At 44.2% G+C, this 25374-nt stretch overlaps 1 protein-coding gene across 2 annotated transcripts in view; it reads right to left on the reverse strand.

The window, feature by feature from the left end:
- Window positions 1–25374, reverse strand: part of PAH (phenylalanine hydroxylase) — a 191691-nt gene that overhangs the window by 110631 nt on the left and 55686 nt on the right. For both annotated transcript variants that reach the window (XM_077265626.1, XM_077265625.1), the window contains exon 3: window positions 23769–23952. In XM_077265626.1, coding sequence (XP_077121741.1) covers window positions 23769–23952 — 184 coding nt within the window. The remainder of the gene's footprint in view (window positions 1–23768; window positions 23953–25374) is intronic.

The following is a 25374-nucleotide window of genomic DNA, read 5'->3' on the forward strand; positions in this document are numbered from 1 at the left end:
CAACAAGACAATGATCCCAAAAATAAAGCAAAATCTACAATGGAATGGTTCACAAATAAACATATCCAGGTGTTAGAATGGCCAAGTCAAAGTCCAGACCTCAATCCAATCGAGAATCTGTGGAAAGAGCTGAAAACTGCTGTTCACAAACGATCTCCATCAAACCTCACTGAGCTTGCGCTGTTTGCCAAGGAAGAATGGGCAAGAATTTCAGTCTCTCGATGTAAAAACTGATAGAGACATACCCCAAGCAACTTGCAGCTGTAATCGCAGCAAAAGGTGGCGCAGCAAAGTATTAAGTTAAAGGGGCTGAATAATATTGCACACCCCACTTTTCAGTATTTGAATTTCCACAAGAATTTAAAATAACCAATAAATTTCGTTCTACTTCACAATTGTTTTCCACTTGTTGATTCTTCACAAAAAATTTACATTTGGTATCTTTATGTTTGAAGCATGATATGTGGGAAAAGGTTGAAAAGTTCCAGGGGGGCCAAATACTTTTGCAAGGCACTGTATGAGAAGTTTGGAGGAGTTATATGTAACTGTAGTGTGGGTTTGTAAGTGTGATAATTCCCTTCCCTCTTCTTGCTTTGGTTTTTCCCCATCCTCCCCTCCCGATGCATTCCTCTGTTATATGTGAGTGAATATTTGTATGACTGGTATTTTCAGTTATGTTTATTCATGCTGCCTTGTTTGTCAGGTTGGTGTACTGAGGTGCACGGCAGCACCCCTCTTCTTTGGGTGGAGGAAGAGAACAGATGGAGGGCGGATTCAGGAGATAAGGCAAGGGTAGAGGTCCCGGCATTTTCACCTTCAGAAGTATCCCGGGGAATAGGGCGAGCTAGGGTGCCCCCTAGTGTTAGGGACAGGAAAGGAACCCCTGGTCTTGGGTCACCTGACAGCCGAGCTGGACAAATATACTGTCATATCTACATGCAAGTATCTTAGCAAACAAATAAACTGCAAAAAAGCGGCAGTTGTTTTTTCACATGGCTGACATGCCTTAAATAAAGTTTTTTGATAATTTTATCATTAGGTTTGGAGTGCCTCCTTCAATCCCTTTTCTTCGTTAAACTACAAAAAGTTACTGGAAAATGTTACTAAAATGATTTTTGATGGGATTGGGACTTTTTAATGTTATATGGGGGTGATGAAGCTCAAATTTGCGCTGGTGAATGTTTAGATGTAACAGACTAAAGGTTCACCTCTTGGTGATTTAACAATGTGCGTTAATCCAAGAAGTTCTGTTATATTTGTAAATGTATATATTATAGTAAGTAGGTATAGTATATTAATTTTCCTTTTTCGTTACTTACTCAAAAGGATCATCAAATGATTTGAGACAATACTTATAGAACAATAGAGCCTTAATGGTGAATAACCAAGCATTTTGTTATTTAGAGATTATCTGTCTTTCACTAGTTCATCTTATTGGAAAACGCATTTGCTGAGTCATCATGAATTGCATAAAAGCCTGTCATTGGGGAGACTTCCACATGTTAGTAATTTGCAATACTGATAACTAGCTGGCAGTTAACATATGAAGCTTTCTGCTTGGGTAGTTATGATCTAAAGCAATTGTAAAATAACAGAGTGACATTCTAAATTTTAGGAACAAAAATGGTAAACAGGTGGATAGCATTCCAAATGTGGAGGAATAGGAGAGCAGCCTTTGGGAAAGAAGGTTCTTAAAGTGAACATGCATGTAGAAAAGCCGCGGAGACACCATCACGTGTTTCTCAACGCAAGCAATGAATAACCAGGTCTTTCACCGGGAAGGAACAACCATGGGAAGGGCAGCATCCAATAAAGGAAAACCACCTATGCCAAAACATGGATACCATGGCTTTTCTACATGCATTTGCATATTTCCCTTTAGGGATGGGGGCAGTGTTCTGGATCACTGCATTGAGAAACACGTGATGGTGTCTCCGCGGTGTTGGATGTTTTGATCTCCCCGAGGTCATTCATCCTTATGTTTATAGTCCTTTCACTAGGCACTGCTCCTAATAGCCAGTTTCCTACTCCACACTGATGAGGGGCAAATACCCCGAAACAGCTGTCTGTGGATGGATACCATGTTTTGGCATAGGTGGTTTTCCTTTATTGGATGCTGCCCTTCCCGTGGTTGTTCCTTCCCAGTGAAAGACCTGGCTATTTATTGCTTGCGTTGAGAAACACGTGATGGTGTCTCCGCGGCTTTTCTACATGCATTTGCATATTTCCCTTTAGGGATGGGGGCAGTGTTCTGGATCACTGCGTTGAAAAACACGTGATGGTGTCTCCGCGGTGTTGGATGTTTTGATCTCCCCAAGGTCATTCATCCTTATGTTTATAGTCCTTAAAGTGAACATGTCAGCAAGATTTTGCTAAGTCACCTACAGACACCATCAGGTTGCTGCTGTTATCCTGATTAAAATGATATCTGGAGTGAAGAAATCTGTCGTATGGTTCTTGTGTAATCAGTGTTAGAAGTTTTCAGTTAATGAGATGCTCGTGCTCCGGGGCTGGCCTGTAGGCAGAGTCTCATCTTCCTGCTCTAAGCCAGAGAAACCAAGGAGCACAAACACAAGAACCACAAGACGGATTACTTCACCCCAGGTATCATTTTAATCAGTTAAACACTGTCAACCTGACAATACCAGTAGTTTACTTAGTAAAGTCCTGCTGACAGGTTCAATTTCAGTTTTAAAGTAAACTTGTCAGGGGATTTGTGCTGCCTGAATCAGAAATAGGATCTATCATTACAAATGTCTGTTTCACTCTGAAAATATCTGTCATTTTCAGAGAAAAAAAATACTTTGAAAAGGGAGAGAACAAAGTGACTGCAGTAAATGTGCTCAGGATCTGCAATCACATGTGTCTGATGTCAGTCCTTCCCTCTCCTTCTGGGCGCTTGCAAAAGAAGGGGGAGGATAAAGTATTGGATCACAATGAGGAGCCATTTTTCATTGGTGACTGCAATGAGATATAGATATGAGGCTCAGTGAACTGTATCATACATGATGGGATTAGATACTTGTCTCAGCAGACTGTACCACATATGATAGGATTAGATATGTGGCTCAGTAAACTGTATCACACATGATGGGATTAGATACGTGGATCAGCGGACTGTATCACACATGATGGAATTAGATACACTGTTCAGCGCACTGTTCCACATATGATGGGATTAGATAAACGGCTCAGCGGACCGTACCACATATGATGGGATTAAATACATGGCTCGGCGGACTGTATCACACATTATGGGATTAGACACACAGCTCAGCGAACAGTACCATATATGATGGGATTAGATACACGACTCAGCGGACTGTACCACGCATGATGGGATAAGACACATGGCTCAGTGGACTGTACCACGTATGATGGGATTAGACACATGGCTCAGTGGACTGTACCACATATGATGGGATTAGATACACGACTCAGCGTACTGTACCACACATGATGGAATCAGACACACGCCTTAGTGGACTGTACCACATATGGTGAGATTAGATACACGGCTCAGTGGACTGTATCACATGATGGGATTAGATACGTGGCTCAGTGGACTGTATCACACATGATAGGATTAGATACGTGGCTCAGTGGACTGTATCACACATGATGAGATTAGACACACGGCTCAGCGGACTGTACCACATATGATGGGATTAGATACACAGCTCAGCGGACTGTACCACACAAGATAGTATTAGATACATGGCTCAGCGGACTGTTTTCTGTACACTGCATCTCTACATAAAATCAAGTTAAAGTGAAACACAAGATAACTGGGAATGAATGGAGTAAGTGTTCCTGGTCCTGAATGACAATTCTGTCTGCCATTTCTAGTGTCTCTTTGCTGGCCAGAATGTCTAGGAAAAACATTTACTGTCATGCAGCAGACAAATGACCTTCTGCAAATCTTCCTCTTAGTGGGTCAACGCAAGAGAAATATTTTGGTACCTTTTAATTATCTTTACAAGTTGAGAAAAAAAGTAATATTTTAGGATTTGGGGATAGAAAAAGATTTTACTATTTTTAAGCAATGTTCATAGTAAAGACAGCCTAAAGATGCAGCAAATTAAGAAAAAGCATAAACCATTCTGATAAATCTTGTGCAGTTTAAGACTGTTTAATGGAATCAGGTTTTTGCTGTGTAATCTGAGGGCGGCATGAAGTAGGGGTGAGACACAGATATGTCACTTATTAGGCTTTGTGCTGTGTTTTCATTACAGTTAGTGATGAGCAAGCTCGGGGGGTCTCCGAGTATTTGTGACTGCTTGGAGATTTAGTTTTTGTTGACACAGCTGCATGATTTACAGCTGATAGACAGCTTGATTACATGTGGGGGTTGCCTGGTTGCTAGGGAATCCTCACATGAAATCAAGCTGTCTAGCCGCAAATCATGTAGCTGCAGCAAGGAAAACTAAATCTCTGAGCAGTCACAAATACTCAGAGGACACCCGAGCGTGCTCAGAAAAACCTGAGCCACGAGTATACTCGCTCATCACTAATTACAATTAATGTTTTATCAGCAGGAAATTATCACTGCCTGGACTGGTGCCCACATGCATCCTGGTCCAACTCTGCCCTCAGCACTCATCAGCCAATTACTGTCAACATACAATGTAAGCAGAAAGCTCCTATTCAGAGTTATGGGCTGCTTTACCCTTCTGAGCTCTGCCACATGCTACATCCAAAACCTATGATTGTGTCACAACTGCTGCACCCAGCAAACTAAGCAACGCATCACTGGAATCAGGGTCTCTGCCCCTATATTACACAGTTCTCAGATAAGGTAACAAAAACCTGCTGACAGATTCCCTTCAATCTAAGTTTCTTCTGTTTGAAATGTAGGGAGGAGTAAAAAAAAAATGTCCAGAACATTTTAGATGTCTGATAATGAGCCAGTTTTATATGACAGATACACATACTAGGAATATGTTTTGATGGAAAGAAAGCATTTAGTGACTTTTTATCACACAGCAAGCAATCTGTTATATTTTTTAAAGTCCAATATGGGAAAGATAGACTTTATTAAAAGAATTAGAATTGTGTGTGTTAAAAGCAAATAACTGTTATTTATTATGAATGTTACCAATGTTAATTGTTTTCAAAGAGAAGACATGCTTTATAAAGCCCGGAAATCTGGCTGCAGATTATTAGGTTAGGTGGTGCAAAACTATATGACCGAGACATTAGAGAAAATGTCAGTAATGAATGCCATGTTAAACCAGACTGTGCTGAGAGTCATAGATGGAAGGCCCTAACGCTTTGTATATAGGCTAAGGCTATTTTCACACTAGCGTCATGCACTGCACGTCGCTATGCGACGTTGCCGCGCACCGACGCTAGCTGTGAATGCGCCGCACAACGGGGGCAGCGGATGCTGTTTTTCAACGCATCCGCTGCCCCATTGTGAGGTGCGGGGAGGCGGGGGTGGAGTTCTGGCCGCGCATGCGCGGTCGGAAATGCTGCAGACGATGCACCAAAAAACATTACATGCAACGTTTTTTGGTGGCGACGGACCGACGCAACACGACGCAACCGTCGCACTGCGTCGCTAATGCAAGTCAATGGAGAAAAAACGCATCCTGCAAGCACTTTTGCAGGATGCGTTTTTTCTGCAAAACGACTCATAGCGACGTGCAGTGCACGACGCTAGTGTGAAAGTAGCCTTACACTGAAGGCATCAATCATGAAGCAGATTAAGATGTACAATATAAACTGGACTTATCTGCTCATAGGAGCGGGAACTTATCTTAACTGTGTTAAAGGGGATTTCCTTCTAATAATATAATCATTCCATAGAGAGAACATATAAAAATAAGTCTTATTACAATACACATGAATTAAAAAATAATTTTCATGTTCAGTGATAGAACCACCTAGGTTTCTATTGACCGTCCATATCTGTCGACCTACTGTATGAAACAAGCATAAGATACGATGCTAGGTAACAGCAATCATCTAATACAATACAGAATGTGTACATATATGCAAATCACAGCAAAGAAATGGAAACAAAAATTAGGGAAAAAGAGGCGTCAGCGCCAAACGGAAAAAAGAAAGCCTAAAAAAGGTACTCCAATGGAAAGAAAATGTCCATCTTTAGTGTAAGACAATCCAAATGATATAATTCATGTTTAGTCCTATAAGTTGGTCCTTCATCAGACACTATGCGATGCAGGGAAAATGAAGAACACCTTTATAGTTTAGGAGTGGAACTCTTCTCGAGCTTAAGTTAAGTGTGCTAACACAACCTATCATTAGTGATGAGCGAATATACTAGTTTCTCGAGATTTCCCGAGCACGCTCAGGGGTCCTCCGAGTATTTTTTAGTGCTCAGAGTTTTAGTTTTTCTTGCCGCAGCTGAATGATTTACATCTGTTAGCCAGCATAAGTACATGTGGGGGTTGTCTGGTTGCTAGGGAATCCCCACATGTACTTATGCCGGCTTATACTTATACTCGAGTAATGAGTATATTTGCTCATCACTACCTGTAATACATCATATGTAACAGTACAATTTACAATATTATAATATGAACCATCTTATATATACAGTTAAAGTAGTAAAAATAAAGAAATGGCCAGAATAATATGTGTGGCCAAGGTCGCAATATTTATAAATGGACACAAGAGGGCAGCAAACCCACAAGAAAATGCAGCGTGCTCTAGCAGCAAATGAAAGAAGCAATGCCTATCCCAGAGGATACAGGAAAGATATGGAGCAACCCCACTGCCGCAGGGCCGAGGGGTACCCGGTACCGGGCCTCTCTGTCTCGGTTCTGGGATTGTCACGGTGGCTAGACCCGGTCCGTGACCCTGCTGAGGGGCGTCCAATGAAAGTTGAGAATGATGTGGTGTGGTGCAGGTCGCGATGAATAACGAGGACACCAGGTTGCAATCTCTTTACCTCTTTACTGAAGGCTTCAGGATCCTCAATCCGGAGTACGGTTAACAGGGCTGTCTGAGACCTGCCGGTCCGATGGCACCTCCAGAGTTCCCTTTGCAGGTGGAAATCTGTGCCTACCTTCTAGCGCTTGTGTGTTGTAGTCCTAGCGCTTGTGTGTTGTAGTCCTTCCCTGCTTAGCACCACGGGATAGTCCTCACAACTGTTGTGTCTGTTTCTGAAGTTCCCTCACAACTGATTCTGATGTTCTTCTCTGTCCCCCAGATGATATGGCTAGGATGCACCCGTATGACGGGCAGGCCTGGAGGGCTTCCGGGACCCTAGAGTCGCCCCTCTCCAACTGTTGCCCCCTATGTCTGCTTAGGTGATTTAGGTGAGACAGCCCGCCTATAACTGACTGTCCTGCTGTAGGTTTGAAGTAAGGCTTGGAGCTCAATACTTCCTCGGCGTTTCCGGCCACCGGCTACGCGCCTCAGTAGGATGTTGCCTCGTTCTTACAGCACGACTCCTACTGGCGTTTCTCCTCGTTGCATTGATCTCGTTTCTCACTCTTCACAATAAACCTCGCTTCTTGTCCTTTCTTGGGGTACCGCCGCAATGAAGTGCAGGCACGGTCCCGTAACGTTCTTTCTGTTCGCTAGGCCTCTGTCAGGATCCCACCCCTGACAGGGACCCCCCTGAATCTTCCCCTGCAACACCCTCTGCCACCGGATGTTGCCTGGTTCCAACCCAGTCAGCCTCTGACTAACTTCCTATCTAACCCCCAGTTTTACCAGATTGGGAGGAGTGGCCTAATACATAGCACCCTTAGCTCCCCCTGGAGGCCAGACTGTGAAGTGTATTGGTGTCTGTGATACCTGGTCAGGTGAACCCCTTCAGTGCCATCAGACGTACCAACACCCCCCTTAGCGGCGGAGCATCAGTACTGCAACAACCAGGACTCTGGGGCGCTGCACTCCCCCCCGGTTAAATCCAGTACTCCTGGACTGGGAAGAAAACAACGATACATGTCAGCAAAAAGACATACAATTTTTGAAATGCAACAACAAGTAAATTTGAACAGAGCTTCCCTTTATGGGAGGTGAGGACACTTGAATGTTACATGGTTAAATATTTTAAATAACATACTATAAATAACTTCTATTACCCAACCGGGTATTCTACTTAGTGCAACTTCTGAATAAGAATTTAACTTTGCCTCTAAGGACGTATAAGCTGAATCCACTAAAGGCTTACCATAAAACACTGCAAGGTTAATCAACTTTTCTTCATTTTCCAACTTTACATTCGCAGGACCGCCTGTCTATCTACCCCAGGCCTACTGCCTCTCGCTCTTTTGCAGGACCGCCCCATTCCTCATCTGGGCCTACTGCCTTTCTCTTTCTATACACAGTATAGGACTTATCAACCTTCTCTCAGTTCAAGATCACTGAGCCACCTCTGTATGGCTCCTAGGAGGACTCACCGACTAACCCCGTACGGGTTCACTTCCTGTCCTCATTCTCTAACACATTATTAAACATTTCCTACAATCAACTAGCTAACTACATATAACTTTTACATGTAAGCATTATTACTACTTCGTTTAAGACATCATTATACTTTAAGTGCTATTGGTGAACGTTCCCTTTAAGAGAGAACCAAGTCTCTTGGAGGTAGTGCAGCTTCCCAATCTGCAAGTTCGTGTAAGGCAGGGACTCCTGTACTGTTTCCAGGAACAGTTTCTTCGCAAAGAGTCCTTTTTCCTTGTAAAACCAGTAGGGAGCACCTTTAAGAAGGTGCAAACTATTTACAATAAGTTTGTAATCATGCAGTGTTCATGATCCAGCAGTTCTTTTCAACAGTGATGAACGAGAAACGAAAACAAAAAGGCAAAAATAGGGATCCTGTGTAAACTAAGGGATCCCTTTAAGAGTTAACCCTAGTCGGGTGGTAGCAGCAGAAAGACACACAGACAGACGAACAGTTAACTATATACAGCTTGTCGAGTTTTAGGGCTTCATAGTAAGTTGCAGGACATCAGCCGATAGTGGATGTCTCCTGACCGCGGAGGCTTCGGTCCCTGGTCTCCGGCTGATGCGGTGTCAGTGTCGGTGGTTGGTCTCTCGGGTGCAGTCAGATCACCCGGTGTCTGGATTCGAAGGCTAACCCTGGTTGCTAGCTCGGTAGCCGCAACAAGGAGTACTGTAGCAATAGTAGCAAGATCTGTCAAGTCCGGATCGGTCATGGTCGGGGCAACAGGGGACACCTTCACAGGCCCACATTGTTGGACGTTCCGAGCGCACCATCCTTGTGCACTCCGGTGGCGGGTGTAGGTCACCTGGTCCCCCCTTTGCAATAATGGATCCCCATATCGGTTGCGGAAAGGAGTCTTCACATTGTAACTGGTAACGAAGACGTCAGTCGGTAGTCCCGGTTCCTGTATGGAGCCCCAACCCCGCTTTGGGTGAAAGGCCAGCACAGTTCCCCGCTTTACCACATCTTTTCTGCCGTGCGTAGGCTTTGGGTGTTGCACTTTTGGTGTGTCAATTTGTTCTGTCTCTTTTCGGTTTTTCCAATGTAGGATCAAGCATTGTTTATATTGTTCCCAAGTGAGCACAGCAAGGGTGAGGCCCTCCTCCCAGGATCCATCTGGCCCAATCCGGGGGGTATCCCACTGGAAGATCACCCCTTCTGAGCTCACATCTAGGGGTTCCCCCATCTTGGTCGGTAGCGGAGGCACCAGCTTCCCCATCGTGTCGGGGGTGAGCACCACCAGCTCCGCTGAGAGGAACCGGTCATTGTCGGGGTGAGGAGCGGTCACGAGAACGGGATTGGTCAGGAGAGCAGGATTGGTCGGGGGAACAGGGACGCTTCCCATACCTGCGTCTGATGTGATTCCACCGGTGTCGATCTGTTCCGTTGACAAGGACACTGGAATCGGCTGCAGCCCGGACCGCGGCTCCTCCTCGGCAGCCTCATGCTGGGTCGGGTCGTCCCCATGCGGTGCTTCCGACGTCGCCATCTTTGCCTCCTCCTCGGTATCGTCTTCCCGCGCTCTCTTTCGTGGGCGGCCCCGTCTCCATGGTCTCCACCCTCCAAAGAGGATGAGAAGGCGGACCTCAGCTGCTGACGGGCACGTCCTCAAGATACAGAGATATTTGGACTGGGCGGCCATTGCCTTTCGCGCCCTTCAGTTTAGCTGCTCCCACTCCACGCCCTTCTTCTCCTCCTGCTCTGTAATGGTGGTGATTTTGGCGGGAGCTTTTGGCGGCAAGCGACAATCCACAGTCTTTGTAATAAGTCACAGTCCAAGCACAATAAATCACAGTTCCAAGGCACACATGACCTGATTCTTCAGGCTTAAGTAGATCCTGTTCGTGACGCCAAGTTGGAGCGCCCCCACTGCCGCAGGGCCGAGGAGTACCCGGTACCGGGCCTCTCTGTCTCGGTTCTGGGATTGTCACGGTGGCTAGACCCGGTCCGTGACCCTGCTGAGGGGCGTCCAATGAAAGTTGAGAATGATGTGGTGTGGTGCAGGTCGCGATGAATATCGAGGACACCAGGTTGCAGTCTCTTTACCTCTTTACTGAAGGCTTCAGGATCCTCAATCCGGAGTACGGTTAACAGGGCTGTCTGAGACCGGCCGGTCCGATGGCACCTCCAGAGTTCCCTTTGCAGGTGGAAATCTGTGCCTACCTTCTAGCGCTTGTGTGTTGTAGTCCTCCCCTGCTTAGCACCACGGGATAGTCCTCACAACTGTTGTGTCTGTTTCTGAAGTTCCCTCACAACTGATTCTGATGTTCTTCTCCGTCCCCCAGATGATATGGCTAGGATGCACCCGTATGACGGGTAGGCCTGGAGGTCTTCCGGGACCCTAGAGTCACCCCTCTCCAACTGTTGCCCTCTATGTCTGCTTAGGTGATTTAGGTGAGACAGCCCGCCTATAACTGACTGTCCTGCCATAGGTTTGAAGTAAGGCTTGGAGCTCAATACTTCCTCGGCGTTTCCGGCCACCGGCTACGCGCCTCAGTAGGATGTTGCCTCGTTCTTACAGCACGACTCCTACTGGCGTTTCTCCTCGTTGCGTTGATCTCGTTTCTCACTCTTCACAATAAACCTCGCTTCTTGTCCTTTCTTGGGGTACCGCCGCAATGAAGTGCAGGCGCGGTCCTGTAACGTTCTTCCTGTTCGCTAGGCCTCTGTCAGGATCCCACCCCTGACAGGGACCCCCCTGAATCTTCCCCTGCAACACCCTCTGCCACAGGATGTTGCCTGGATCCAACCCAGTCAGCTTCTGACTAGCTTCCTATCTAACCCCCAGTTTTACTAGATTGTGAGGAGTGGCCTAATACATAGCACCCTTAGCTCCCCCTGGAGGCCAGACTGTGAAGTGTATTGGTGTCTGTGATACCTGGTCAGGTGAACCCCTTCAGTGCCATCAGACGTACCATAGCCCCCCTTAGCGGCGGAGCATCAGTACTGCAACGACCAGGACTCTGGGGCGCTGCAGATATATATCTTGGTACCGTGTTAGCCAGTAGATAGAAAAATATTTAGAATTGAGAGTCCTCAGTGGTTGATACCTTTTAATGGCTAACTGAAAAGATGGTAACAAATTGCAAGCTTTCGAGACTACATACGTCTCTTCATCAGGCAAAGACTAAAAGAAATTCTGAATAATCACATATTTATGCACAACATAGCACAGAAAAAAAAAAGGAAAAAACCATGGATAAGACAGGTGACATGAAGCAGAATTACCATGAGTGATAAACAGTTATGTCCATAAATATTGGGCCAGTTCTTAGATAAGGAATGTTTTATTGTCCTCTGATTGGGGTTGGTTCTGTTGTGATGACCCCCACATACAAAAAATTGGAGTCGGATCCTACACAGGACTATTACAAGGAACTAAACAAGTTGGTATCTTGTCTGCCCGACTAATCCATAAGAGCCAATGACCTGATACCAGAAAGTCCAAGAACAGGGACATTCTACATGCTTCCCAAAATCCACAAATCTGGAAACCCAGGAAGACCAATTATATCATGTGTGGGCACCCTTACTGAGCAGGTATCTGGATGGGTAGAGGGTATTCTTAAACCCCTAGTAAAAGATACACCCAGCTTCATTCAGGACACAACTGACCTATTGAATAAACTATCAGCAATTGGTCCTCTACCAGAAGGAACCATCCTGGTCACCATGGATGTGGAATCTTTGTTCTCCAATATCCCACACCAGGATGGATTAAATGCCTGCAAATTCTTCATGGAAAACACATTCATCCTCACCCACAATTACTTTGAAATTGACAAGAAGATCTATCTACAGGAGACTGGCACAGCAATGGGAAGTAAAATGGCTCCACAGTATGCAAATCTTTTCATGGCCAAGCTTGAAAGCGACTTTTTGTCCTCATGTCCCATCAGGCCTCTGGCCTACTACCGCTACATTGATGACATTTTAATCATCTGGACGGAGTCTGAGCCACAGCTAGAGACATTCCATGAACAGTTTAATCAATTTCATCCAACCATCAACTTAACTCTCACTACTCCTGCACTGAGATTAACTTTTTGGATACCATCATTAAACTGCAGAACAATGAAATAGAGACATCTCTGTATCAGAAGCCAATCGACCGTCCAACATACCTTAAATGGGACAGTTTCCATCCAAAACACATAAAAAACTCCATTGTCTACAGCCAAGCCATCAGATACAGTCGTATATGTTCCATCCCCATGGATAGGGATGAACACCTTGGTTGCCTCAGAAAGACCTTTTTGAATCAGGGCTACCATCCAAGAACAATTGAAAACCAGATTACAAGAGCCACCAGAATATCAAGGAATCACCTGCTACATTACAAAGCTAAAGAAGAAAATAACCGGCTGCCTCTAGTAGTCACCTACAATCCAAATCTGGAGGTGCTAAGGGGAGTGGCACGGAAATTACAACCTTTACTACAAAAAGATGCCCGATTACAATCCATTTTTCCAGACCCCCCACTACTGTGTTTTAGGCAGCCCTCAAATCTAAGACGCATCATTGTAAAGAGCTCCCTGTCCTCTCCAACAGCTGCAGGTACCTTTCCCTGCAATCAGAAAAAATGTAAAACCTGTCCATTTATAATGACCACGGACAAGATAAAGATCCCCTATTCACATCAGGACTACAAGATACCAGGTACTTTCAGCTGCGACACTTCTAATGTAGTGTACTTAATTATTTGTACTAAATGTCCAACTGGGGGTCTGTATGTGGGGGAGACAGGGCAAAAGCTTAGAACAAGAATGAATTCTCACCGCCACACAATAAGAGAAAAAAGAATGGATCTACCTGTGGCAATACATTTCTGTCTCCCAAATCATAACATTATGGACATGAAATTACTTGTGCTAAAAGGTAACTTCAAATCTAAGAGAGACAGAAGAGTCTGGGAGTATAAACTGATGACGACCTTTGACACTCTAAATGCAGGAATGAATGTGTCACATGGATTTATGTCTTTTTACATCAACTAAGGAACTTGCCCCTCAGACCATGTGGGGTCATCACAACAGAACCCCAATCAGAGGACAATAAAACATTCCTTATCTAAGAACTGGCCCAATATTTATGGACATAACTGTTTATCACTCATGGTAATTCTGCTTCATGTCACCTGTCTTATCCATGGTTTTTTCCTTTTTTTATTATTTTCTACGCTATGTTGTGCATACATATGTGATTCTTCAGAATTTCTTTTAGTCTTTGCCTGATGAAGAGACCTGAGTAGTCTCGAAAGCTTGCAATTTGTTACCATCTTTTCAGTTAGCCATTAAAAGGTATCAACCACTGAGAACTCTCAATTCTAAATATTTTTCTATCCCAGAGGAGAAACATGTCTGCACTTGGGTATTCACGATCAGCCATTATATGGTGCTTTCTACTGAGTGGAGCATTTATGGCAGTTGTACATTAATGTAGCATGCTTGCTTTGTGTTACTTTCAGTATATATTATTTCTGTACATTAATTATATTCTGCCACACATGCACCCAGGCAATATCATATATCCACCTTAATCATGATTATAAAGTATTGAATCTTCCCTCTGGTGATGACGTCTTTCCTTTTAGATTTTGTGTGCTTTATGGCCAATGTGAACATGCATTTATGTGCTGTATGTGTACCAACTCAATCCAAGCTCAATTTTTGTATTTTTTTCTTTGTATTTTTGCATTCTGTGCAAGCAGGGGTGTGGCCTTCCTCTTCTGAGCTGGAAATTATACTTAAAGGCTTCCTCAGACTGGTGTCCACTGGTTGGGCCCAGTCCTGTTGTCTGCCTTTATTAACACACTGAGGTCAACATTGACACATGGTAAGGGTTTTAATATTGGGCAGTGTAGGACTGTCCCGATCAGGGTCACCTTATCAACGGTGGGATGGCTTTATGCTATTTTTTTTTAATCAAAAACAGTGTTACTAAGAACTCTGTGTTATTTAGATGCACTTTTGCTTTTTACTTATTTAGTTACAGCAGTGTTGTGAATTTGGATTCTGGGCTCCCCCGGTGGCTACTGGTGGAATTGAACTGTGTCTTCATCTTCTCTGTTCACCTGTTCCCATCAAGATTTGGGAGTCGCTATATAACCTTGCTGCTCTGTTAGTTGCTTGCCGGTCAACAATGTTATCAGAAGCCTCTCTGTGCTTGTTCCTGCTCCTAGACAACTACTAGATAAGTTGGACTCTTGTCCATGTTTGTTTTTGCATTTTTGTTCCAGTTCACAGCTGTAGTTTCGTTACTGTGTCTGGAAAGCTCTTGTGAACAGGAATTGCCACTCTGGTGTTATGAGTTAATGCCAGAGTTTTAAAGTAATTTCTGGATGGTGTTTTGATAGGGTTTTCAGCTGACCATGAAAGTGTCCTTTCTGTCTTCTGCTATGTAGTAAGTGGACCTCAAATTTGCTAAACCTATTTTCATACTACGTTTGTTATTTCATCTTAATTCACCGCCAATACATGTGGGGGGCCTCTGTCTCCTTTCGGGGTATTTCTCTAGAGGTGAGCTAGGACTAATATTTTCCTCTGCTAGCATTATTTAGTCCTCCGGCTGGTGCTGGGCATCTAGAACCAACGTAGGCATGCTACCCGGCCACTGCTAGTTGTGTGTTAGGTTTAGTTCATGGTCAGCTCAGTTCCCATCTTCCAAGAGCTAGTTCCTATATATGCTGATGCTATGTTCTCTTGCCATTGAGAACATGACAGTTTGACCGGCCCACTAAAGGGTTAAAATCCTTGGCTGAGAAAGGAGAGAAATAAGAAGTCTGCTGAGATTTTTTTTTTTTTTTTTTTTTTTCCTTCTAATCTTTGAATGGCTCTGTGTCCACCTGTTTGTAATGGATCTTCAGAGTGTAACTGCAGGTTTGAATAATCTCGCCACGAAGGTACAAAATTTGCAAGACTTTGTTTGTCATGCACCTGTATCTGAGCCGAGAATTCCTTTGCCGGAATTTTTCTCGGGGAATAGATCTGGGTTTCAGAATTTTCGAAATAATTGCAAATTATTTTTGTCCCTGAAATTTCGCTCTGCCGGAGATCCTGCACAGCAGGTCAGGATTGTGATTTCCTTGCTCCGGGGCGACCCTCAAGACTGGGCTTTCTCATTGACACCAGGGGATCCTGCGTTGCTCAATGTGGATGCGTTTTTTCTGGCCTTGGGGTTGCTTTATGACGAACCTCATTTGGAGCTTCAGGCAGAAAAAACTTTGATGTCCCTATCTCAGGGGCAAGATGAAGCGGAAATTTACTGCCAAAGATTCCGTAAATGGTCTGTGCTTACTCAGTGGAATGAGTGCGCCCTGGCGGCGACTTTCAGAGAGGGTCTCTCTGATGCCATTAAAGATGTTATGGTGGGGTTCCCTGTGCCTGCGGGTCTGAATGAGTCCATGACAATGGCTATTCAGATCGATAGGCGTTTGCGGGAGCGCAAACCAGTGCACCATCTGGCGGTGTCCACTGAGAAGTCGCCAGAGAGTATGCAGTGTGATAGAATTCTGTCCCGAAGCGAGCGGCAGAATTTTAGACGGAAAAATGGGTTGTGTTTCTATTGTGGTGATTCTACTCATGTTATATCAGCATGCTCTAAGCGCACTAAAAAGCTTGATAAATCTGTTTCCATTTGCACCTTACCGTCTAAGTTTATTCTATCTGTGACCCTGATTTGCTCTTTGTCATCTATTACCACGGACGCCTATGTCGACTCTGGCGCCGCTTTGAGTCTTATGGATTGGTCCTTTGCCAAACGTTGTGGGTATGATTTAGAGCCTTTGGAGACTCCTATTCCTCTGAAGGGGATTGACTCCACCCCATTGGCTAATAATAAACCACAATACTGGACACAAGTAACTATGCGTATTAATCCGGATCACCAGGAGATTATTCGCTTTCTGGTGCAGTATAATCTACATGATGATTTGGTGCTAGGATTGCCTTGGCTGCAATCTCACAACCCAGTCCTCGACTGGAGAGCTATGTCTGTGTTGAGCTGGGGATGTAAGGGGGCTCATGGGGATGTACCTGTGGTTTCCATTTCATCATCTATTCCCTCTGAAATTCCTGAGTTCCTGTCTGACTATCGTGACGTCTTTGAAGAATCCAAGCTTGGTTCGTTACCTCCGCACCGAGAGTGCGATTGTGCCATAGATTTAATCCCGGGTAGTAAATACCCAAAGGGTCGTTTGTTTAATCTGTCTGTGCCTGAACATGCTGCTATGCGAGAATATATAAAGGAGTCCTTGGAAAAGGGACATATTCGTCCATCGTCATCTCCCTTAGGAGCCGGTTTTTTCTTTGTGTCAAAAAAAGACGGCTCTTTGAGACCATGTATCGATTATCGGCTTTTGAACAAAATCACTGTTAAATATCAATACCCATTGCCGTTGCTGACTGATTTGTTTGCTCGCATAAAGGGGGCCAAGTGGTTCTCTAAGATTGACCTTCGTGGGGCGTATAATTTGGTGCGAATCAGGCAGGGGGATGAGTGGAAGACCGCATTTAATACGCCCGAGGGCCACTTTGAGTATTTAGTGATGCCTTTTGGTCTTTCAAATGCTCCGTCAGTTTTCCAGTCCTTTATGCATGATATTTTTCGCGATTATTTGGATAAATTTATGATTGTGTATCTGGATGATATTCTGATTTTTTCGGATGACTGGGACTCTCATGTCCAGCAAGTCAGGAGGGTTTTCCAGGTTTTGCGGTCTAATTCTTTGTGTGTGAAGGGTTCTAAGTGTGTTTTTGGGGTACAGAGGATTTCCTTTTTGGGATATATTTTTTCTCCCTCTTCCATTGAAATGGATCCTGTCAAGGTTCAAGCTATTTGTGATTGGACGCAGCCCTCTTCTCTTAAGAGTCTTCAGAAATTTTTGGGCTTTGCTAACTTTTATCGTCGATTTATTGCTGGTTTTTCGGATATTGCTAAGCCATTGACCGATTTGACTAAGAAGGGTGCTGATGTTGCTGATTGGTCCCCTGACGCTGTGGAGGCCTTTCGGGAGCTTAAGCGCCGTTTTTCCTCTGCCCCTGTGTTGCGTCAGCCTGATGTTGCTCTACCTTTTCAGGTTGAGGTCGACGCTTCTGAGATCGGAGCTGGGGCAGTGTTGTCGCAGAAAAGTTCTGACTGCTCCGTGATGAGGCCTTGTGCCTTCTTTTCCCGTAAATTTTCGCCCGCTGAGCGGAATTATGATGTTGGGAATCGGGAGCTTTTGGCCATGAAGTGGGCTTTTGAGGAGTGGCGCCATTGGCTTGAGGGGGCCAGACATCAGGTAGTGGTATTGACTGACCACAAAAATTTGATTTATCTTGAGACTGCCAGGCGCCTGAATCCTAGACAGGCGCGCTGGTCATTATTTTTCTCTCGGTTTAATTTTGTGGTGTCATACCTACCGGGTTCTAAGAATGTTAAGGCGGATGCCCTTTCTAGGAGTTTTGAGCCTGACTCGCCTGGTAACTCTGAGCCCACAGGTATCCTTAAGGATGGAGTGGTATTGTCAGCCGTTTCTCCAGACCTGCGGCGGGCCTTGCAGGAGTTTCAGGCGGATAGACCGGATCGTTGCCCACCTGATAAACTGTTTGTTCCTGATGATTGGACCAGTAGAGTCATCTCTGAGGTTCATTCTTCTGCGTTGGCAGGTCATCCTGGCATTTTTGGTACCAGGGATTTGGTGGCAAGGTCCTTCTGGTGGCCTTCCCTGTCACGAGATGTGCGAGGCTTTGTGCAGTCTTGTGACGTTTGTGCTCGGGCCAAGCCTTGTTGTTCTCGGGCTAGTGGATTATTGTTGCCCTTGCCTATTCCTAAGAGGCCTTGGACGCACATCTCGATGGATTTTATTTCAGATCTGCCTGTTTCTCAGAAGATGTCTGTCATCTGGGTGGTGTGTGACCGTTTCTCTAAGATGGTCCATTTGGTTCCTCTGCCCAAGTTGCCTTCTTCTTCCGAGTTGGTTCCTCTGTTTTTTCAAAATGTTGTTCGTTTGCATGGTATTCCTGAGAATATCATTTCTGACAGAGGGACCCAATTCGTGTCTAGATTTTGGCGGGCATTCTGTGCTAGGATGGGCATAGATTTATCTTTTTCGTCCGCTTTCCATCCTCAGACGAATGGCCAGACCGAGCGGACTAATCAGACCCTGGAGACATATCTGAGGTGTTTTGTGTCTGCTGACCAGGATGATTGGGTTGCTTTTTTGCCATTGGCAGAGTTCGCTCTCAATAATCGGGCCAGCTCTGCCACTTTGGTGTCCCCGTTTTTCTGTAATTCGGGGTTTCATCCTCGATTTTCCTCTGGTCAGGTGGAATCTTCGGATTGTCCTGGAGTGGATGCTGTGGTGGAGAGATTGCATCAGATCTGGGAGCAGGTGGTGGACAATTTGAGGTTGTCCCAGGAGAAGACTCAGCTTTTTGCCAACCGCCACCGTCGTGTTGGTCCTCGGCTTTGTGTTGGGGACTTGGTGTGGTTGTCTTCTCGTTTTGTCCCTATGAGGGTCTCTTCTCCTAAGTTTAAGCCTCGGTTCATCGGCCCGTATAAGATATTGGAGATTCTTAAGCCTGTTTCCTTCCGTTTGGACCTCCCTGCATCCTTTTCTATTCATAACGTTTTTCATCGGTCATTATTGCGCAGGTATGAGGTACCGGTTGTGCCTTCCGTTGAGCCTCCTGCTCCGGTGTTGGTTGAGGGTGAGTTGGAGTACGTTGTGGAGAAAATCTTAGACTCTCGTGTTTCCAGACGGAGACTCCAGTATCTGGTCAAGTGGAAGGGATACGGCCAGGAGGATAATTCTTGGGTGAATGCATCTGATGTTCATGCCTCTGATTTGGTTCGTGCCTTTCATAGGGCCCATCCTGATCGCCCTGGTGGTTCTGGTGAGGGTTCGGTGCCCCCTCCTTGAGGGGGGGGTACTGTTGTGAATTTGGATTCTGGGCTCCCCCGGTGGCTACTGGTGGAATTGAACTGTGTCTTCATCTTCTCTGTTCACCTGTTCCCATCAAGATTTGGGAGTCGCTATATAACCTTGCTGCTCTGTTAGTTGCTTGCCGGTCAACAATGTTATCAGAAGCCTCTCTGTGCTTGTTCCTGCTCCTAGACAACTACTAGATAAGTTGGACTCTTGTCCATGTTTGTTTTTGCATTTTTGTTCCAGTTCACAGCTGTAGTTTCGTTACTGTGTCTGGAAAGCTCTTGTGAACAGGAATTGCCACTCTGGTGTTATGAGTTAATGCCAGAGTTTTAAAGTAATTTCTGGATGGTGTTTTGATAGGGTTTTCAGCTGACCATGAAAGTGTCCTTTCTGTCTTCTGCTATGTAGTAAGTGGACCTCAAATTTGCTAAACCTATTTTCATACTACGTTTGTTATTTCATCTTAATTCACCGCCAATACATGTGGGGGGCCTCTGTCTCCTTTCGGGGTATTTCTCTAGAGGTGAGCTAGGACTAATATTTTCCTCTGCTAGCATTATTTAGTCCTCCGGCTGGTGCTGGGCATCTAGAACCAACGTAGGCATGCTACCCGGCCACTGCTAGTTGTGTGTTAGGTTTAGTTCATGGTCAGCTCAGTTCCCATCTTCCAAGAGCTAGTTCCTATATATGCTGATGCTATGTTCTCTTGCCATTGAGAACATGACACAGCAGGGTTTATGTTTATTTTGTATCTTGTAGGTTTTACCCACGGCAGTTAAATCCCACTGTCACTTACTGACAGCGGGATTTAACAAGCATCCGCTGTAAGCGCATCATTAATCCCGTCCATCGGTGCCCCTGTCACATGATTGTGGAGCACCAATGGGTTGTTATGATCTACAGAATATCCCCATTCCTGTCATTATGATCCTCCCTTGAACGTTGTCCTGTGGCCGGCATTCATAGGAGATTGTGATTTCTCCTATAAATAGCATATGTATAGCACAGGTGATCAGATGATCGCAGCTTCAAGGTTCCTATGAGAACTATTGAAGACAGTAAAAAGTTTAAAAAAAGTTAAAAAAAAAGCGCAACAGTTCAAACCACCCCCATTTTTGCCCAACAAAACAATTTAAAAAAAATACCCATATTTAGTGCAGCGCCCCAGAGTCCTGGTCGTTGCAGTACTGTGGCTTCGCCGCTATGGAGGGCTATGGTACGTCCGATGGCACTGAAGGAGTTCATCTGATCAGGTATCACAGACACCAATACATTTCACCGCCGGGCCACCAGGGGGAGCTAAGGGTTCTATTTACTAGGCCACTCTCCACATACAGGTAAAACTGGGGGTCAGGCAGGAAGTTAGTGAGAAAGCTGACTGGATAGGAACCAGGCAACACCTTGTGGCAGAGGGTGTTGCAGGAGAGGATTCGGTAGGGCCTCTGTCAGGTTTGGGACCCTGATGGAGACCTGGCTACAAGAAAGAAAGTAACGGGACCGTGCCTGCACTGAGAAGCGGCGGTGCCCTAAGGAAGGACTAGAAGAGAGATATATTGTGCTGAGTGAGAAACGAGATCGAAGCAATAGGAGAATACCAGTAGGGGTGATGCTGTGAGAAGGGGGCAACATCCTACTGAGGCGCACTACCGGTGGCCGGAACGCCGAGGGAGTATTTCAATAGACAGCTTCAAGCAATACTCTAAACAGCGGCAGGACAGTCAGTCTCAGGCGGGCTGTCTCACCTAAATCACCTATGAAGTCTTGGGAGGCAATTGTGGGAGAGGGGCGTCTCTAGGGTCCCGGAAGAACTCCAGGCCTACCCGTCAAACGGGTGCCGTTCTAACTGTAACATCAGGAAGGGACGGATGATTAGCAGAAGATCAGTTAATCGAGTTGTTGTGAGGGAACTTAAGAAACAGACACAACAGTTGTGGGGTACTTTCCGTAAGCATAGCAGGGAAGGACTACAACACATAGCGCTAAGAAGGAAGGCACTGATTTCCACCTGTGAAGTGAACTCTGGAGGTGCCATTGGACCGGCCGGACTTGCGCAGCCTGGTGACCCATATTCTGGACTGAGGACTCAGAGATCTCCAGTAAAGAGGTAAAGAGACTGCAACCTGGTGTCCTCGTTATTTACCGCGACCTGCACCCCACAACTGCACCGCTACACCACCACTTATTGCACCGGACGTCCCCCACTGACGGACAGGGCCACGGACCGGGTCTAGCCACCGTGACAACCCCAGAACTGAGACTCAGAGGCCCGGCTCCGGGTACCCCTCGGCCCTGCGGCGGTGTGGGGGCGCTCCATTAGTATCGCTGCATTCAGAAATTACTGATATATCAAATTATAAAATAAATTAATCCAATTGGAAGATGGAGTAATGAGAATAAACATTAGAAACACCAGAATTATGTTTTTTTCTGGCCGTCGCAGGTGATCAAAACATCATAACTATCCCAAAATGGTATCAATAAAAATGTCAGCTCAAAAAATAAGTCATCACTTGCCCCAGATCACGACAAGCGGCCCAGAAACGCTACAGTCTCGAAACATAGTGACACAAAACAAAAATAATTTATTTTTACAAATCTCCAAATTTTTTCACCACCTAAATAAAAAAAAAACTATACATGTTTGATGTCTGCAGAATCATATTGATAGGTCAGTTTTTCCCATTTAGTGAACATGGTAATTAAAAAAAAAACACAATTGTGGAATTGGACTTATTTTGCAACTTCAACACATTAGGAATTGTTTTCCTGCTTTTCAGTGCACTGTATGGTAAAATGATGGTGTAATTTAAAAGTACAACTCGTCCTGCAAATAACAAGCCCTCATATGGCCATGTGGCCAAAAAAATTACAAAAAATTATGTCTCTTGGAATAATGGGAGGAAAAAATGAAACCGGAAAAAAAGGAAAATCGCTGGGTAGTAACAGGTTTCATCATGTTGTGATTTGCAAATAACTAATAAAGATTTTCTGTTTAGTATTTGACTATTATTCTTGCCTAGTGTCGTAGCTTATGTTGGTTTGGAGCTAATTCTTTGACGCATTATTAGGTTTCATGTGCCAAATAATGCGTCCAAATGTGTCTAACCGTATTTTATTTGGTTAATATATATGCCTTATAATTTGGCCACTCTTTGTGTGCCACATTAGGCAGTTGTGAACAAGCATGCATTATTCGCCTAGTGTGGTCAGCTTTGTCTTATCACTGCACACTAATCCCTTGATTGTGATGCGACCATGTATTTTACTTATTATTTTTCTCTATGTGTTGGAAGGGAAGCAAAGAATAGTATATTCCTCTCTGAAATGTAGAGGAAAATAATATGGGTGCATCATTGCCAAGGACTAACAGCGCAGGCATTTCCACCAATGCTGGGTGCATTAGGTGATCATCGATAAAACCCAAGAAAAAACAAAAAGAGCATAAACCCTGTAGTAAGTGCATAAGTAAATAGTAATAGTACATGCAAATAACATAGGGTACTTAGTTAATACTATTTTGATCAAAAAAGCGTAAAAGCCATCCCACCACAACAAGGTGTACCCAATCGGAATGGCCCTATCCTATCTCTAATATTAAAACCTTACCTTGTGTCAGCTGACCTCAATGTAGTAAAGGGCAGAGAAAGGGGACCAATTGTTCAGTCATATGCCCATGGGAAACAATATAGATGAAATGCCTAGCTCTAAAAGGGCAGCAACACCCCTGTTTGTACAAAGTACAAGAAACTACTGCAAAAACAGTGTGAACCTGGTCTTACACATTGCACATATAGCAACTTATGCTCCTGCTCGTTTGTTTGGTTTTGCTGTAGTTTTTTGTACTTTGTACAAACGGGCAAAACACCTTGTCATAGTAGAATGGCTTTTACACTTTTTTTTAATTAATATAGTCTTTACTAAGTACCGTATGTTATTTACATGTACAAATACCATTTACTTACTACAGGGCATAAGCTCATGTTAGTTTTTCTTGGATTTTATCTGTGAAATGGCCACAGTGTGAACATGCTCCTACACATTGCACATATACCAACTTATGATCTGGCTCATTCCTTTGGTTTTTCTATTTTGTTTGAGGTCAGGAAAAAATTAGGGGTAATATTTTTATAAATTGCAAAATGAATTATTTTGACATGTTCTGTTGATTAATAGTAATAGTCTTCATGGGATAAATATGTTAAATTCTTGTGTGACTTTAAAACCAATAACTATAAGCCCTATTTCCCAGTCCATGGTCCTGGTAAACAGAATCCAGTCATTTAAAGCTGCTATTATTAAGGTGAAGTTTACACCTTGTGATTTTGTGTCCCTTGTACAGATAATCACTAGTAAATTGTCAAAACTATGACCTCTATTGAGTTTCAATAAATAGCACTTGTAAGAGAAGAAGATCTAAGCCCTTACCAGAATCCTTTTTCTTCTCTCGGGACAATTCATGCACAGTAGCCCCGATGTTTTGTCTCAGACTTCTCACAATCTCATCCAGAGCCGGGGTACTCTTGTTGTCCAAATTAATGAAGAACTGGTATTCATCTTTGTTGAGCCGCGAAGGCCTGGACTCTATATGGGTCAGACTAACACCTCTCTCCTAAAGAATCAAACACTAAAATCAGTTAATAGAATTGGAACACAAAATGCAGTGAATGGCTTCTGTTCTAATCAGTATTATAAAAACTTATGTAACTGCATGTCTTGTGCGTTGCATCCACCCATAGCTTAGCTTCCAATTTTCAGAAGTCCTTTGAAAAGTAAAATCAGAAATGTAATTACTTCAATGGGCAGCCGTTCCACTAGTCCCTTGGGCCTTGTATCTCTCTGCACCAAGTTTCATTACTCTTCATCTGAAGTCAGGAAAATAAGTGACCACGCACAGCTTGCCTTTGCTACCCTACAACTTTTTATCATTATGTTAGCAGAAGGACATACCATAGTGTAACCAAGGAAAGATTTATATTGTATTGTTAATGTAGATACTAATATGAAAATGATTAATAAAAATATCTATTACTAGTTTTATGATTTAATAATGTTTAATTTCTTCATGACCTTTGACGTACTTGTACTTTAAAAGGTGCGCCTTTGATGCAGGCACTCACGCCGAACCCGCATTTTTTCCGGCACATATAATCTGATTTAATCAGCCGCCATGTGCCTTTAACAGGGTTGAGCAGAGATCGAAATCTGGTAAATCACACCGTCAATCTCGGCCAGCAGCACTGAACACACGCCGACAGTGTGGGTGCGTCATTACACACCCCCATCGGCATGCCCATGACGTGATTGCGGTGCGCTGATGGGTCACTATTAGTAATGAGCCAGTGTACTCGTTGCTCGGGTTTTCCTGAGCACACTTGGGTGACCTCTGAGTATTTGTTAGTGTTCGGAGATTAAGTTTTCATCATCTGAGCAGAATGATTTACAGCTATTAGCCAGGCTGAGTACATGTGGGAGTTGCCTGGTTGCTAGGGAATCCCCACATGTAATCAAGCAAGCTAGTAGCTGTAAATCTCCGAACACTAACAAATACTCGGAGGTCACCCAAGTGTGCTCGGGAAATCTCGAGTAACGCTCATCACTAGTCACTATGACAGCAAGGGATCTGATGATGACCCCCATGCCATTATAATACTCCTGTGAAAGCTAACCTGTGACTGGTGTTCCTGAGAGCTCGTGATTTTAGCCATACACAGCAATGCTGATGCCCCGCTATGTATGGCACAAGCGATCAGACCGTGACAGCTTCAAGTCTCGTAAGGGGACTATTAAACACAGTAAAAAATGAACACAAAAAATGTTTTTAGAAATATGAAAAGAAAATAAATACACAAAAGTTCAAATCACCCCCTTTTTCCTCTACTAAAAATAAAACAATTAAAATAGATAAAAAATACATATATTTGGTATAGCTGCATTCGTAAAAGTCTGATTTATTAAAATATTAAATAAATTATTCCAATTGGTATACAGTGTAATGAGAAAAAAAAAACACAAAATGCCACAAATACTGTAT

Source organism: Ranitomeya variabilis, chromosome 5 (genome assembly GCF_051348905.1).
Source record: "Ranitomeya variabilis isolate aRanVar5 chromosome 5, aRanVar5.hap1, whole genome shotgun sequence".
Lineage (NCBI taxonomy): Eukaryota > Metazoa > Chordata > Amphibia > Anura > Dendrobatidae > Ranitomeya > Ranitomeya variabilis.